This window comes from Leuresthes tenuis, unplaced genomic scaffold (genome assembly GCF_036924035.1).
Source record: "Leuresthes tenuis unplaced genomic scaffold, fLeuTen1.0.hap1 SCAF_8, whole genome shotgun sequence".
Lineage (NCBI taxonomy): Eukaryota > Metazoa > Chordata > Actinopteri > Atheriniformes > Atherinopsidae > Leuresthes > Leuresthes tenuis.
The window spans coordinates 8659506-8676447 of NW_027325362.1; the positions used below are offsets into that span (position 1 = coordinate 8659506).

General features: G+C 40.7%; 1 protein-coding gene across 1 annotated transcript; it reads right to left on the minus strand.

Moving 5' to 3' along the window:
* Positions 1-12746: 12746 nt before the first annotated feature.
* Positions 12747-16318, minus strand: six3a (SIX homeobox 3a). Its single transcript, XM_072390339.1, has 2 exons — positions 15503-16318; positions 12747-13751 (listed from the first exon to the last, which is right to left on the minus strand). Exons 1-2 carry the CDS (start codon positions 16192-16194, stop codon positions 13559-13561), a joined length of 885 nt encoding a protein of 294 aa, XP_072246440.1. The 5' UTR covers positions 16195-16318; the 3' UTR covers positions 12747-13558.
* Positions 16319-16942: the final 624 nt, after the last annotated feature.

Consider the following 16942-nt stretch of genomic DNA (forward strand, 5'->3'; position numbering starts at 1 on the left):
TAAAGTATTGTAAAGCTAGACTACTCCATTCACCGCTTTAGTGCTTCTCCACTTTGTTGTCAGATGTAGCTGTCTGATACAATAGCTTTTTTAAAAAAAAATCAAAGTTTTCTTGCCACTTGTCTCTAATAAATAACCATCTTTTGGGATGAGATCTCCTCTGGGTGATGATGTCATCACCTGTTTGTGGTGAAGGAAACACTTGAGATCCTACAAAGAGTTTGCAATGTTAAATATCCACCATTAATCAGATGGATATGGTCACAAAAGCTTAAAAGTTCAAAGTTAGGATTCTATTGCTACTTAACTTAGTCTACTTTATGTTGTAGCGTCCTGAAACTTCAGACAGATGTGATGCTACTGTGGTAGGGAATCACTGACCTTTTATAAATGATGCTCTGCCTTCCATAACGGATAGATTAAGTTAAAGTTTAAATAGATCATTCCACAGTGCTCATCTTGTATGTGAAATGTGAGTGTTTCTTTGCAAAGACTACACATTTCATTAGTATGAATACTGCTTGCAAATATCACAGTAAAAGAGGTCAGTAAAAACTGAAGATATGTTACTCTTTTATATTATAAGAAATTGAATCTTTGTCCTTAGTGCGATGATTGCATTGCTTTCATTGGCCTTTGTAAATTGATTTTTGTAATGTTCTCTAAACAATCTGTTTGTAAAAGACAGGGTAGATAACACTGACATAAGAAAAAGAAAAGTGGAAAATGGAAATAACCCGTTTAAAAACTATTTCTTGCTTTAAGGGCTTAAATGTCAAGCAACTCACTGACATCATGCTTTGGGATTGTCTGTTGCCAGGAGGGAGCAGGAACTTCCTATTCATTCTGATCAATCTATATTAGTGTTGATTGTACACACCACGCCTGGAAAAAGAGTACACTGTCAACGTTTCCAGCTAAACGCAGTAACAGGTTCAACCTGCCAAACCGTTGAATCCGTGTGTGTGTACGTGCTTTGATGTTGGAACTGTAGTGAAAGATAAGTAGACTTAAATGTTGTGAAAAACTGCAACTTACAGTGTACGGTGCATTCCTGAATGTGCACTATACACTGTGTTGAGTACAGTTTTAATCATTTAAATGGCTAAATACAATGTGGACAGTCAGAGATACGATGCACTTAATCTCTTTAAATAAACTATGTTTTCAACTTCATTGCCCTTATCATTTTAATAGTAAACATCAAAGTAAGTCAGGGTAAGAAGAAAACAAGCTGAAACAAGACAGAAAATAATTTGCCCCTAACTAACCTGAGATGGGAACCATCGCAGCTTATCTCAAAAACAAGAGAAATGATAAAGATACAAATCATTACCAATACAAATAAACACAAAGGTTTCATACAACTCTTTGACAATAAGCAAAAATGAAATGAAAACACACACACACACACACCTCACCAGTGACTCACACTCTGTAAACCTCATCATTCTAGTAACCTACTTTAACAACACACATTGTCACACTGTATTCACTCAACTTATAAGTGCGTAGATTTGTTTATAAAGTAATAAAACCTCAAATCAGAAGTGATGCTGGGTAACTGTTTGGTTTTCTTCATAATTTATGGGAAGACAGGAGCAAAAGTACTGAAAAGCCTGAACACTGCTTCCACCTAGTGATCAGAAAGTGTAACTGCATGCAGATAAAGAACTGAACGAGACCCTGGTGACAGTGAGACTCAAAAGTTAGTTCAGCTTGGTTCTGATACTCCAGCAGGTGCACTGAGGTGAAATAGACAGATGTGTTGATGAATTAAATCTTTATTTATACAGGATGAATCAGTGAGTTTTCTCAACACTTTGTTATTACAGCAAGATACACACAGTTAATACTGTATAAACATAAGTGCTGCAAAACCACTGTTAAGACTAAAATAACATCAATAAGTTGGCAATAAAATACAGCAGTGTGGGACTGACCAACATCATTGTGAACAATAAAGATCTACAACCACAATTCTAAAACAAATAAAAATAATTTAAAAAAACTTGGGCACTGTATAACATCTGAAAAGCTACGATTTGCAAATATCATTAACCAATATTTTATTTACAATAGAACACAGAAAACATATCAAATATTGAAAGTGAGGCATTTTTCTATTTCATGAAAAATATTAGCTTGTCTTTAATTTTATGGCAGCATCTCAAACATTTGAACAGGGACAGTATAACACTGGAAAAGCAACCAGAACAAAAAGTAAACCGATGGAAGAACATTTTGCAACTAATTAAGTCAATTGGCAACAGGCTACTAACATGATGATTTATAATGTGGAAAAAAAACTACATACACAAATTGTGGATTAATTTCAGAATAGTATGTCTAAACATAATTTTGCCAAGACTTTTGATATTCCATCATCCACAGTACACAATGTTATAAAAAGATTCAGAGATTCTGGAGAGACCTACGCAAGGGACACAGCTGAGCATCAATACAGCATGCCCATGATCATCAGGCCATCAGACAACACTATATTAAAAACACACTTCACTGTGCCACCCACAAAAGTAGGTTGAAGCTCTATCAAGAAAGGAAGAAGCCATGCGTGAACATGATCCAGAAACACTGCCATCTTCTCCTGACCAAAGCTAATTAAGAATGGACTGAGGCAAGCAGGAAAGCTGTAGTCAGACAAATCCAAATGTGAAATTCTTTTTGGAAATGGTGGCTGCAGCGTCCTCCAGGCTAAAGATGAGAGGTAGCATTCAGCTTGTCATCAGCGCTCAGGAGATGTGTCCAGTTACTGGACTGGCCTGCCTGCAGTCCAGATTTTTCACCAACTGAAAACATTTTTCACATCATGAAACACAAAATACAGAAGAAAAAGTCCAGTGAAACAATGTGAATTGATCCAGTGTATGGGCTCCTCAGTTCCCAGATGTTGTTAAAAGAAGAGGGGATGCTGCACAGTGGTAAACAAGACCCTGTCCCAACTTTTTTGAGACATGACATCAAATTTGAGGTAAGCTAATATTTTTTATAAAATAATAACATGTCAAACTTTCAACATATGATCTATGTTCTACTGTGAATTGAACAGATTCAAATCTTTGTGTTTTTGCTTTTACTTTTTTTAAACAACGTACCAACCTTTTGGAACAGGGATTGTGGTTATGTTTAGTTATAGAGTTCTGTCATTTTTGTTCTCTGTACTACACTTTAGGACAGTCCATATTATTAGCCTTTTGGAGGCCAGTGTAAGAGTGAAACAAGTTGAAATGATACCGTTTATGTAAGTATAATAAACAAGGTGTTGTTGATAGATGCCGTCATGCTGTTATCTAACCAAAATCAGTTTTTACAGGTCAGTGTTCCCAGTAAAGTCAACAATAATGTTTTAAATCCACATGCTTGTTCAGGTTGTGTTTGTACATTTAAGTCATTATGGAAAATGAGAATTAGGAATACTCACTGTCTTTCCCACGGTTTCCCATTCCTGCTATTCCCCCATCTGTCTGATTCTTCCTAATAACGTACACAAGACTGCTTCCCAAGCTGTGGACTCCTCTTGTTGTTTTTTTGTCTTTCACCCACAGCAGTGGCAGCTGCTTGAAGTCTCTTTTGCTTTGTTGCCGTTAACTTACTGCTTGATTAGCTTCTCCGCTGCACTTCAAACGCTCCTGGGTTTCGGCCAAAGCAATTTTGAAGTGAGAAGTGCAGTAAACATGCCACGGGTATAATTTCACTACACAATAAGAGGTAGGCATAGAGGGGCGTGTGTGTGTGTGTGTGTCAGTGACCTTAAAGCTTCTGTATACACCATTTGTAATTTTTTATACACTTGACTTGACACATACACGTGTAACTACTGCAATGGATCTGGAAGCCATGATTGCCATACATTGTTTGAATAGACAACAGGAAATGCTAAGTGTTTCCTAGCATTTTTCATTCCTCTTTTCCTTAAACTTACATGTTATCATTTCATGCATAAAAGGAATGAGCTCATGATGACCCCTTGTGGTTAAGGTTGGGCATGTGTTTTAATGAAACAATGTTTTCATTATATAAAAATATATATATGGCACAGTGAAAACAGTCTGTGATCTGATTTAGAGCAGCAGATAATTATTGACTAGTGAAAACTAGTTGTTTTGTCTTCATGTTGGGGGTTGCCATGTGCATAGAGGCAGTGGTGGTGAAGAGGAGAAGACTTTTATGATGACTGCACAGCTAGCCAACGTTGTCATGACGACACTGGTGTTAAATTAAGTCTGATGCTGTCTATCTCCCTCCCACAGGTCCATTAGGGGCCTATCAGGAACAGGATAAACTACTTATGCAGGATAAAGATACCAACTAACAATTGCCATGGTAGTCAGCCTGTGGGTGTAAGCGGTCACAGACCAGAAGTTCTATATTGCTTTTGGCAAGGTGTGTAGTTCTCTGATATTGTAAAATATTCATAATAAAAGCATAATGTCATGTTCTCAGGGAGACTTTCCCTTTTTTTAAAAAACAGATCAAATTGCACTTTCCGAACATATCATAAACATCTGACAGAGGTGTGACTTTCTTGAATATAAAGTCTGACATCTTACAAAATTATTCTTATGTGTAGTCAAACAATATATCTTCAGTGGTGTCATAATTAAGTTCCAAGTTATGTAAGAGTGAGCGGTGTTTATTGAATTTGCATTCTCGTTAAAAGTGTGTCTTCAGGTGGATGGATCACTAGATGGCGGTGTAACATAATGACACAGATAAATACTCTATTAGTAAATACTACACACAAGTGTTTAAGTAGTGTAAACAGTGGGGGAAGACATCGTGTGTGTGTGTGTGTGTGTGTGTGTATGTGTGTGAGAAGATGTTCCTATGCGCATTCATACACATAAATAAAGTCTTTTCACTTGTACCCTGCATGCATGTGACATTTGAAAGAATGAATGTGAGGAAGTGCTATCTTAATCCCAGAACAAACACTATCCAGTGTCTCACTCATCTCTCCTCCCTGAGGCTTTATAGGCTACCAGTATGCTGGAGAGGATTACATCAGGGAAATCAAAAGAGTGCACATTTGCACATTGCCCACTGACATTGTCACACCAAGAACAGACACCACTGAGTTAAGCCAATTGACCATTTACACAGCTCTCAACCTCTCCCTTTGCCCTCTCTCAATTCTCTCCAACTGTTCACATTCAATTTTGATCTTGTGTGTGCGTGTGTGTGCATACATTTTTGTGTGTAAAGCGGGCAGAGATGAGATACTGACAGAAAGCCCAAGATTTGTTGGATTAAAACCACTGCATTGCTGAAACAAAACATATTTATTACTCCAGTGCTATGTTATTTATAGAGTTTGTCAGAAATGCGGATTAAGGGACATCATGAAAATTGCTTTGACTTGTTTTCTGTCTGTTCAAATACGTGAGGAGTGTAAAAGCCTGAGAGCATGTTTTGACTTTATTTACCTCAAAAGAGTGACTCTTGAACTAAACAAAAACATCTGAAGTTCAGAGACAATGTGAACTTGGGAGGGATATTTGCTGTTCTGACCTGCGACTGCTCCCCTCTCATCCACCTGCCGCCACACACACACATACGTGTGCGATCTCTGAGCCCTGAACACTTGGCTGTGTTTGCTCTCCCCTTGTGGGAGCTGTGCTCTGCTGCTGCTTGCTGAACTGGACTGAGTGGAGGGGATGTGAGGGGGTAGGGAGGATGGGGGTAAGGCCGGTGTATTCCTAAATAATGCATGTGATTTGGAGGCTACCTCGGGACACAGGCCGTTTTTAAATAGGGCGCTTCAAAGATGCTCCACGACTGACTCATGTACAGGAACCTATTAAAAATAGAAAAAGTGGTCGGACAAAACAGCCTGCTTCAGCTGAGGACCTCTAGAGCCCTGAGCCAGTTATTAACCAGCAAAGGGACATACTACATGAAGATGCTCTCACAGACAATGAACTGTGAAGGGTGAATTTGTAAAATGAATTTCATTTAATTTTCTTCCTGTTCCCGTTCCAGATGGTTAATCTCCATACGAGAGAAGCTAGGACAAGCAAAACCTTTCAGAAGGCCAAACATGTGTGTAAGGAGGAATACATGGGGAAGATCTAAATGAGGAGACCAAAACTGTACTTTTTATGTAGTGACATTTAGATACAAAATATCGTGTTTTTTCACCTGCATTTATGTATAAGCAATTTATCTGATCGGATTGAAACTAATATGTGCTACATCTACAGTTTAATTTAGAAAATGTATGTGTTTTAAAAATCTAAAACTGCATTTTTTCCCCTCCAGGTTCCTATCAGTGATGTGTCCACTGTGTGAATGTTGGATGTATCTCCATCCAAATGGTTGAACTATAAATCGACTCTAGTGACCCCAGATAAGGATTGCTTATACATTCATGTGATCCTGAAATCAGGTTAAAACCACTTTAGGACATATGAGTGAGTACAAAATAGGGAAGCAAAAAAGTTATTACTTATGGCACTAACATGGTAGTATACCCTTCTCCTCCTGCAATGATTTAATGGCAGATTCAGACCAAACTGCCTTAAGCATTTTACTGTCCATTTACAGTGAAACCGTCTCTGTTGCCTGTTCTCAGTCCTCTTCTTCCCCCTGCCCCTGCTCTCCACAATAGGGGAGTTAAACTCTAAAAGGCTGCGCTCCAGCGGACACCATTATGGCCCCTAGCTCACTGCCATCACCAGTCCTACTATCTCTCGCACACCAGTCAGTCACTTGGCTCCTTGGCGGCCTCAGTAAAACTCCGGGTATCAGTTTTGAAAAATTAACCAGGGATCGGGGGTTCCATTACACTCTCTGGCGTCTGAATCCTTGAGCTAGCACTAAATGGAGAAGCTGTCTCACTATTCCAACATCATTTGACTTTCATGCAATGAAACTTTAATGAATGCATTCACTGTATAAAGTATATGTATGTGTGCAGCCAGGATGACTTCACGGGCCTGCACTTGTCCCTGTCGTCTAACCATGTCTATGTATATTCGTGCCTATACTGACGTTAACTAGAGCACAAAGAAGATGTAACAGAGAAGTAAGAAGTCCCATGCTGCTCAAACACTGCTTCAGTTGGAGCACTGGTCTGATGTTTGCCATTTCTGGTGGGAAGTCATGTTGAACAGTGAAATATTGTCTTTTTTTTCTGAAGACAGCAAACATATCTGGTTAAAACTGGGGAAAGTGAATGTTTAGATATGACATATCACTTCAACAACTAAAAAAATAACTTTCTGTTTATAGGAAGAATGAACAACCTTTAATTTTCTTCCTCTTTAGATGCGCTTTACATGGAACTGTAATTTGAAGTCTTTTTTATTCCACTTATGCCCTCTAGATGGCAGTCAAAGAACATGTTTGGCCCTCTGCGGCGTTTTCCTGCTGCCTTGCCCGCTGTTGTCCTCTCCCAGTCTGGACTTTCATCTGCTCGGAGCTGTTTGTGAGGGGGGTTGGCTGGCATTCAGCGTAAGCCATCTCATCGGTCTGTAAATGGAGGTTAAAATGATAAGGACACCCAGGCCTCGTTCTATCCCTGACCTTTTGTTCAGCGCATCAGACTCAAAAAAGAGGCGTGTCACCGGAAAGCTTTACAAAGGCTGTCGGGTGTGTTACACAGACCCTGTGACATATGCAAAATCTTTATTTTGAGATTGTTTTAATATATATGCCTGCAGTGCGCAGGAGCCTCTGTGAGATGATTTTTATGTCTCAAAAGCTAAAACTGAGTTTTGGTCAGCTGTGATGTTACGCACATATTTTTCTTGAGGTATTTCCCCGCGCACACATTTTAAATTGGTCTACTCAGAGTCATAATCTATAACTTCATTATCAACTTTAATGTATTCACTATCTTTTTATTTAAAATGTATAGTTTTTTGGTAGTATGAGACCTGTTCCCAGTGTTGATTTTGAGACTGTAATTTATTGCTGTTCTTTAATGGAGCCAATCTATGTCACAGAACGTATTGGACGAGGCCAATTTATATTGTTGAACTGGAACCTCGTTTCTGGCAAACGTGGGCAGATGTTTCATGTACTGTTGCGCCAAATCTCTGTAGTTAAAGAAGAGATGGGGCAGAGTGATTATGATGTGTCTGCACGGGCTCAGCGGGGCCGGGTGTCCGTGTCCACGTTCATTCAATGCTTTCAGTACCAGAGCAGGCAGGAGCTCCAGCTGACAGACAATAGCCTTCAGCATCAGACCAGGGAGCAATCACCAATTCATGGAGGGAAAAGGGGGGAGTATTGAGGGACATGTCACCAAAATGCATCAAGTGCGTGAGTTGCACGGAGGCTGTTTTCGTGTTTTACTGCTTATCATAAGCAAAATTTCAGTGATGCGTTTGTGGAAAAAAGTGTATCTTTTTTTAACATCAATACAAGTGGAGGCTAGTGGGTGTATTATTTATTCTTTTTTAAGACTACATTTTTGCAGCAGAGATTTTAAATTCACTCCACTTAGATACTTTGTCGTAATATTTTCAACTTATGACTGGGGAAAAATACATGTAAATCCAGCAAATAGGCATATAAATCCATGATGTGACGGACTTTAATCTCATCTCCCTCTTTTACTTGTGCCACGTGGTGTGTACAATATCTACGTGTTGGAAGTGCGTTTTTAAATACGTGCATCCGCGCTGTACAGCGCCGTGCCGCGCTAAGAAGGCCTGAGAACGGACGTAGATATCACAGGTGCTGGGGCTCTATTTAAGCTGCTCAGCCCTCTGTCCAGTCGGTGTGCACAAGGCGAGAGATCACAGCCTGCACCCCACGCCCCCACCCAACACACACTCACCCGTTCCATATGTGCTGTGCGTGCAAGGCCATACGCGTGCACGTATGCGCGCGAGAGAGCTGTGTGTGTAGGGAGGGGTTAAATTCGCTTGAGTAAGCTAGATTTGGGTTGCTTTCATGTTATGCTTGTTTTAAAAAGATGAAGCTTGTGCATTGGCAGTCCACACTAATAAGCATTAGGTTGGAGTTTGTCTTGACACCCCGCCTCCCCACCACCACCATCACCACACACATACACACACCACCCGACCTGACTATGAAAGAGAGAGTATGATCCCAGCTGCCCGTATGTAGTCGCATTATCCACGCCGTCCCTGTACATCACTGCCCCCTGCCCTATGTGACCTCCAAATCACGATTTAATTTGCTAACTCTTTTAAACGCAAACGTCTTCTGTGAGGGAGTATGAGCTTGTGATAAATGGTGTGCGTGTGTGCGATAGAGCCTGGGGGTCGATCAGCTGTCATCAAGCAGCAGGTGCACAGCGGCTGGCATTGGTAAATTTGTGCACAATTCACGCAACACGGAGAATGAAAATATGGTGGCACACATGTGTAATTGATGCACACTCGCTTCTTCTGGCCTTTTGCTACAAATATTTTACACCACAACCCGGGAAGGAAAATGTAGTTTCTATCTGATACAGAATGCCAGGTCATAGGCATATAACTATAAATTACCACTCAGTCAAGAGGAAAGCTGCAGCCCTGCGTCTTACCTATGGAAGAGAGCAGAAAGTTTAGTCCAAAGAGCCCGGTCATTCTTGCACTGACAGCCGAGCTGGTGGAACTATAGGAAAACCGGTGTTCTTTGGCTGCTGCATGAATACACACCAATAGAAAAGTTGTGTTCAGTTAACCGGTGAAATACGAGAAAGAAAAAAAACAGGGCAGGGCAAGTTTCACCGCCAAACCCCGGAATTAATACCCCCCCTCCTCGTGTTCCCTATAGTTGAACTGACATTGCCTGCATTAACGTTGGTATGCAAGATGTTGTAGTTAGGAATGAATAGAAAGGAAAGCTTCGACCTCTAAGCGGATCATCACGACGCAAACAACCATCAATCCAAACACAAATCAAATATATTTTTCAGAGAGGCATTCGCTTGAGCTTTTCTCTTCTTAAAGAAATCACTTAAACTCTGAAAGCCCTAAAAACCTAATCATCTTTATGGTTGTTGACGTTCAGCTCGTCCTTGATACACCACAAATCAGAAAAACAACCTCAGGGAGCGAAAAGAGGAAAACATGCAAGTCTCCATTGTTGCCGCACTTGTCTCACATTCTCGTTTACTCTCATGTAAGTATCACACACAGAGATTACTCTTCGCTAAGTTCCTTTGTCTTGTGATCCATATTTGAGTTGACAGATCACGAACAAGAGCTCCCCCACTGTTAATGACCCCAGCCAGCAACAGATAGACTCACACTTGCAGGGCTTTTTACTTCTGCTGCTCTGGCCTATATATGTTTCCAGCAAGAACAATCACATTAACTGTTTACATGCTTCTAATCTACTTTGCACACTGTCGAATGGAAAAATCCTTATAATCTTGACTTAATATAGACTTACGATGTGTCAGGGTTACAACCATAGTCTTTTAATACCATCCAAACACCTTTATAACGCATAACTTCTTTACGTGTTGAATGCGACTAAGAAGTTTCCATCTTTTGCTGTCTTTTTTTGCAACACATTATCTCAAACAAACACCTTGCTTGTATAAGTTTTCTTAAAGTGAGTTAATTTGTGTGCATATTTAAATAGCGTTTTCCAGAATTGTGGGTTTAATGGACCTAATGTTGCGAAAATGAAGCCCATTCATGGCTTGTTTTGAATTCACGAGCTTCTATCTGTGGCTCCATCTTTCAGATATAGCTCTAATCGTCGTGTCCTCTTTTGCCGATAAAAAAAATGCTCTTCAGTTTACAATTAATTGAGTTTCCATCTTAGCCGGGACTTGTCGCCAATAAAACTTGTGGAAGCATAAATGGAGAGATGGGGTTGGTGTGATAAGGGACTGGTGGTGTGGTGGTGCCACAGCCCTCGGTGCTCATGATAGGGGCTATCTTTCGTTTGCAGGCCGATTTAAGAACCGGAATGGGTTTAAAATATGATACAGATTTACTTCATCTGTGATCGACTGCTGATGAGTGCGTCAGGAGGTGGTTTGTTTCAGTCAAGCAGGGAGCTGTGCGCTGCGTTTGACGACTTTATGTCCTCATTTACTCCAGAATCACAGACCTAAGGGGTCATTTGGCAGAAGCGTTTCACCCACTTGTTTAGTGTTTTGATTGCTATCTGTCTGGGAGAGACTTATACAAGAAGGGACATTTCCTTCAGTGCACTGATAACATTTACGCAGGAAAAACTGAATCCATTGTCAGATCTAACCTATCTACAAACCAAGTTCACAATTCATCACTATACTAACTTCCGTCAAACTATCTTTCAGATTTTGCAGTTTCGCTACGAAAAAAGAATTTAAACTATTTTGATTATGTTTTGTTTTTAACAAATGCCCACAGCCTATTTCTAAAAGCCATTATAACACATTAAAGCAGTCTAATTGTGTGGATTTTTTTGTTAGAGGATTGGTTTCCTATCTCAATTCCAAATGGTGAATACCTCCTTTCAGCCTATAATGTCTGCACATTTACGCGCACACATCGCTCAGGGTAATTTTTCTTTGAAACTTTCACACTGTTGTTGAAAAATAAGATAAATTCTTGAGAACTTCTTGTTCCTCTCACCACAGTCGCCCTAAATATCCCGTTTATACAAACCACAGCAAAGCCTCAGCATTCAAAGTAAAATCAGCGACAGCTTAAATAACTGAAGGTTTACACTGCTGGTGTCCCTGCCTGAGCCAAACAGTAGCCTCTGTCCTACTTTCTGTCGCTAAAGACATGACTGCAGCACCCACAAAGTTGACGCGTATCACATGGTATATTTACATGGCGAGATCCTGAGCGAAGCAAATCTTTTAGAAAGTGTTTCCACCAAAACTGTGGTTGTTCGTGCAACAGTGTCCTATAGCAAATCTGCTCCAGTCTGCAGCATAATTGGTTGGTTGGTTGGTTGGGGATTTGGATGGAAAGGGACTGCAGGAGAGAAAGCCTTTCTCTCTCTATCACTCTCTTTTTGGAGGGGGGAAATGGTTCTCGTCCGAGGAAGAAAAGCTCTTTTCAGGGGCCACAATGGGAGATTGGGACAGGGGAGGAGTCCCATCGTGATTAGCCCATTTAATGGCGCGTTTACTTAATTTCTGTATTCACTAGCAACGGTAAACAAAAGGGGAAATAGCACTCAAATTTTTAAGTGCTGCATGACGTTGACGTTTGCCAAAATGTGTATACAGTGGCAGTCATAAATAGCGATTCCACTTATATGTCAGCACAAGTTTGAACCAGGGATGTAACGATGATATAAGAAATGAGTAAAGTAAGTTTTCTGAGACAATGAATATATAACTTAAAAGAAAATCAACTGTGTTCTGGAAATACAGTCGAACCAACGTTGAACTAAGTGACTTCAGTCCTCTGACTGTATAACCTGCTCCGGGAACGCATAAGCCATGATGAAAGTTAATGCTTCCACAATCCAATAATGACCCAATATGAACATGTGTTTAGCCACTTATCACTGTCCTTATCCGTAATCGGATGGAAATACAGACAACATACAACGAGGTATAGCAAACTGAAGAATGCATTTGATTTAGAAACGTTTGTACTTAATAACCACGCAAGAAGAAAACACTGGATAAGCTTTGAGCGACCCTGAGGCTGCAGAGAGAAGAGCGGAAGAGGCACTGTTGACGTGAATGCACAAGTTATTCCACTTTTCATGAAAAAATATATTTTATGGGTAAATATGACTAATTACGTACGCCATTCGTGAGCCACCAAAAACAAAAAGCAACAAAAACGCCTGCAGCACTTCAGTTGTAAGTTTTGACAAATATTTTATGTAGGAACACCAAGTCAAGAAAAGTGAGGAAGGGATAGAAAAGAGGATGACACGGGAGGGAGAGCAATAATTATGTACAAGCATATTTCTACACGTATATTACAGACCGGGTGAATGATCGCATTATTTGAGATATACATAATTCAATATAAAATTTTGAAAATAAAAATAAAAATCTGATACAGTCATAAACGGTTCCGTTCGACATTTTTTTTTGACCATGTACCCCACACAGGCAGTGACAGAAGTGTATTAAAAAAGGTGCTTACGACTTAAAATGATTGTCTGATGAACACAAAGTAAAAACAGGATTGCATCTTGTCTGCACGGCGAGTTCCTCGCCGTCACCATCACCATCATCATTATCATCACTTGGACTAAAACCGGAGATGGAGAAAAAAGAAAGTGCGATGAAGACACCAAGACGATCTGTTTTTATTCCCCCTGGTTGATGTTCCTGATGGAAAATCTTGCATTCAGGTTTTTTATGTCCCTGATTACGAAATGAAAAATAAAAAAACATCATGCAAGTAGTCTAGTAGTTGTGGTGGTTGTGTTGTGGGGGAATGAGGAGGAGGGGTAGGCGTGGGTCCTTTGAAAGCGCTTTTAATAAAAATAAAAAAAACGACGTGCTTTTATCTCTTTTTATTTTAATATTTATATCAATCGGTCCTTTTTTCATCCACCATATTTAATAAGTCTTTTTTTCCTTCCTCTCAGGTCCATTTTCCCTGTAAATATTTCTCTTTTTGTTTGTTTTTGTGTTTTTTCCTCCGTATCATACATCGCACTCCGAGTCACTCGATGTGACGGACAGGATGGACGTCCCAGTATCAACTCTCTCTGTCATACTGGAAACGCTGGTGGTGGGACTGGCCGCGGTTGAAGGCGACTCCGCCGAGCTGTGAGGGGTGAGACCGGCCTCTGAGAGGGACCTCATACCGGTCGGTCCTATTGCTTGGTGCTGGAGCCTGGAGAAGAAAAGAAGCGAGTGGAGAAAAAGAGAAGAAAAAAAATTTAGAGAAATGGCAATTAGACCTGAGAATGTCCCCCGTCCCCTCCTCCTCCTGCAAAATAAGGGTTCAACCTCGCCTTTCTTTCCCCCTGCCGGCCCCAGCCATGCATGCATGCTTTTATCAGCCAGCATTCAGGGGACAAAACGCAGCACTAGTTAGACTACCAAATGTTGGAGGACATTTAATGGAGTTTTTCCTCTTGCAAAAGTATGCCTGATCATGGCGCAGGTCAACAATCTGGAATTAAACATGCTCTATCATATCAGTACAAAGAAAAAGCTGCAATTCCAACATAGCGTATTATAAACGGTTTGTTTATGTCCTGCATCTGCAGCTATTTTAGCTACAATGTGCATTACTTTTATACTTTCTCTATTCAGCCCAATTTTACTTAACCGTGACTGCACCCCCAGAACCACATTATCAATTGCTTTCAAAAATAAAACACATGCCTTTGTGCAACTGTAATGAGGCTTTAACACAGATGTAGTTTAGTCTGATGGAAGTGTATGAATGAGTGACGTCGAGATCCAGGTTACTGCAATCATCCTAAATGTTGATCTCCTCTCCACTCACGATAATAGCTCCATCACAACAGGATAATGTCAGTGCGGAAATATATCTCTTCATTTATCAAAAAGATTAGAATAGTGTTCATATGGCTTAATACTCTCTAAGATATTTTCTAATCAATTACAGCATTTCAGTGAAATGATACCACACATAATGATATGAACCCAGCCTCTGTCTTATGCGTATTAGTCAAGTAATGAAGATAACATTTCTGTTGTCCTTTCAGATCATTTTCATTTCCAACAATACTGCCTTATATGACGCTAAAACGATACACACAGCATAGCATATAAACAAAATACAGATCCGTACACAGAGTAACTTAAGTTAAATCAATCAGAACAGCCATAACCTTTGGTCAGAAAAACAATAACATTCATAAAAGCAACTGCAAAGCAGAAAAATTCCAAAAGTGTTTAAATGTGTGTAATTTATCATTTCTCCAGCTCAAACGTACAGTCTTAACCCAGTGCTGTTTATAATATATGCAACCCATTAAAAAATAATTCCTAGGGTTCTTTACCTCGTCCTAATGAGAGTAGTTTTTAAATATAATTCACTAAAAAAAAACAGCCATTATTGTCAGAATACACGTTCAGCGTTCTGCACCTACATTACTTTAACGCATAGGGAAAATATACTGTGTTTCTGCGTCAAAAGAAACTGCGCAATAATCGCTTTTTCGGATAACAGTAAGTCTAGTTCGTGCTTATGTAACGTCATTTTGTTATTCGAACTTGCTTTAATATCAAACTTGAAATTTAACATCGTGTTTTTATTTGGTTCCAAATGTATCCAAATTGTTAATCTGCCAAAATATTATTTTCTTATTGTATGACGATGTGTTATATTACACATATTTTGCAAATAAAAAAATAACTAATCTGTACTTTTTTAGGAAAGTTCTGGTGTATTTACAACCGCTAAGAAAGGGCTTTCGATGTTTATCCGGATTCACTTCATAACAAAAATGTCGGCGCAGCATACTTTCTCTGCCTGACTGACAGCAGCCGGGCTGTCCGGAAGCCAAACTAAATTTTCAACGAATCCTCCTTTTTCTTTAGAAGAAAAATAAACATATCTAACAGATTAAAGTGCATTCTGTTTCGACAGCACAGTGAGAGATCACCAACCTGTTTTTGGCTGCCGCAGCTCTGTCTCGTTGCCTCCGGTTTTTAAACCAGTTTCCGACCTGTGTAGGAGTGAGTCCAGTGGCTTGAGCCAGTTCCCTTTTCTTGCTGGGATTTGGATATGGGTCCTGAAGGTACCACTCCCTCAGCAGGCTCCGTGTCCGCTCTTTGAAACAGTGAGTCTTCTGCTCCCCGTCCCAGATCGTCCGAGGCAGCGGAAACTTCTTCCGCACCCGGTACTTATCGACAGGTCCGAGGGGACGACCGCGGAGCTTCTCGGCCTCCTGGTAGTGAGCTTCCAGCCACATGGCCTGCAGTTTGCCGTGCGAGTCCTTGGTGAACTTGTGGTTCTCCAGGATGTGGTAGAGGTCTCTGAAATTCCCCGTGTGGAAAGCCACAACAGCCCGGGCGCGCAGGATGGACTCGTGCTTGTTGATCGCTTCGCACGCTCCCGGAGCTACAGGCAAGGACCAGAGGAAACGGCCCAGCCGTTCGATGTCCCCGGTCTCCTCCAGCGTCTCGCAGACGCTTGCCACCTGCTCCGGGGAGAAGTTGAGGGTCGGTAGCTGAAACATGGACAAGTCTTCTGGAGACCTGGTGGTGGGAGCGCTGTTCGCCAGGAGCAGTGGGCGATCAGCGAAGTTAGGCAGGAAGAAATGGGAGGGATAAAGCTCTAAAGGGGATCTGAAAACCATGGAAATGACCTGAGAGAGAAAGAAAATTATCGAGAAAAAGGAAAAAACCAAAAATACGGCAAGTAAAAAAGACTGAATGATTCAATGGCTATCGCCTAATGACACCAGCCTCATAATATCTCCCCCCTAAATCCGCCGTTGAGTGTAGCATTGAAACATTTTGTTTCCCTTTTCTATTGGTCTTCTTGGTGTCGTTGTAGCGTTGTCATGGCAGCCCTGCCAATCACTGTCAAGCGTGCCAATCATTAGCCAGTACGTAGCGCGAGGCTTTCACCACTTGTGCAGCACGCACGGGGGGTTATCAGAGTCTCCGATCTCCACAGCAACCCTCCCACCGCACCGCGCATCAGGCACAAGCCAATGCTCGCCTATCTGCTGAATGGAATGAGCAATTAGAGGGTGGAATATTATTGCGATCTTAACGAGGCTCGTTAAAGCTAAAGAAGATATGTAGACTGAAGATGCTTAGCAGAGACGGGGAGGGAGGGAGGGAGGCAGAGGGAGCTTTAAATGGGTGACAAATGGACAACCAATGACTGCAACTCCGGAATACACGTTTTGTATAGAAGCGAGTCAATTTGCACATTATTTTCATTTAGTTTTTCCTGTATTAGCTACTTTTGATATTTTTCATCAGCCCTTTCATTTTTCTTCTGTGCAAGGCGTTTGCTCCACATTATTCTTTACATGTCTTTTTTGTTTTCAAGATTTTAGACTAACGCATAGTTATAAAAAAAATCGTTTGGCA

What these genes read in the sequence shown, in the direction of transcription:
- six3a (XM_072390339.1), bottom strand. Translation starts at nt 16,194, where the DNA reads ATGGTTTTCAGATCCCCTTTAGAGCTTTATCCCTCCCATTTCTTCCTG. An exon ending in GCTGCGGCAGCCAAAAACAG is followed by an intron (nt 13,752 to 15,502) that starts GTTGGTGATCTC and finishes TTTCTTCTCCAG; the next exon opens with GCTCCAGCACCAAGCAATAG.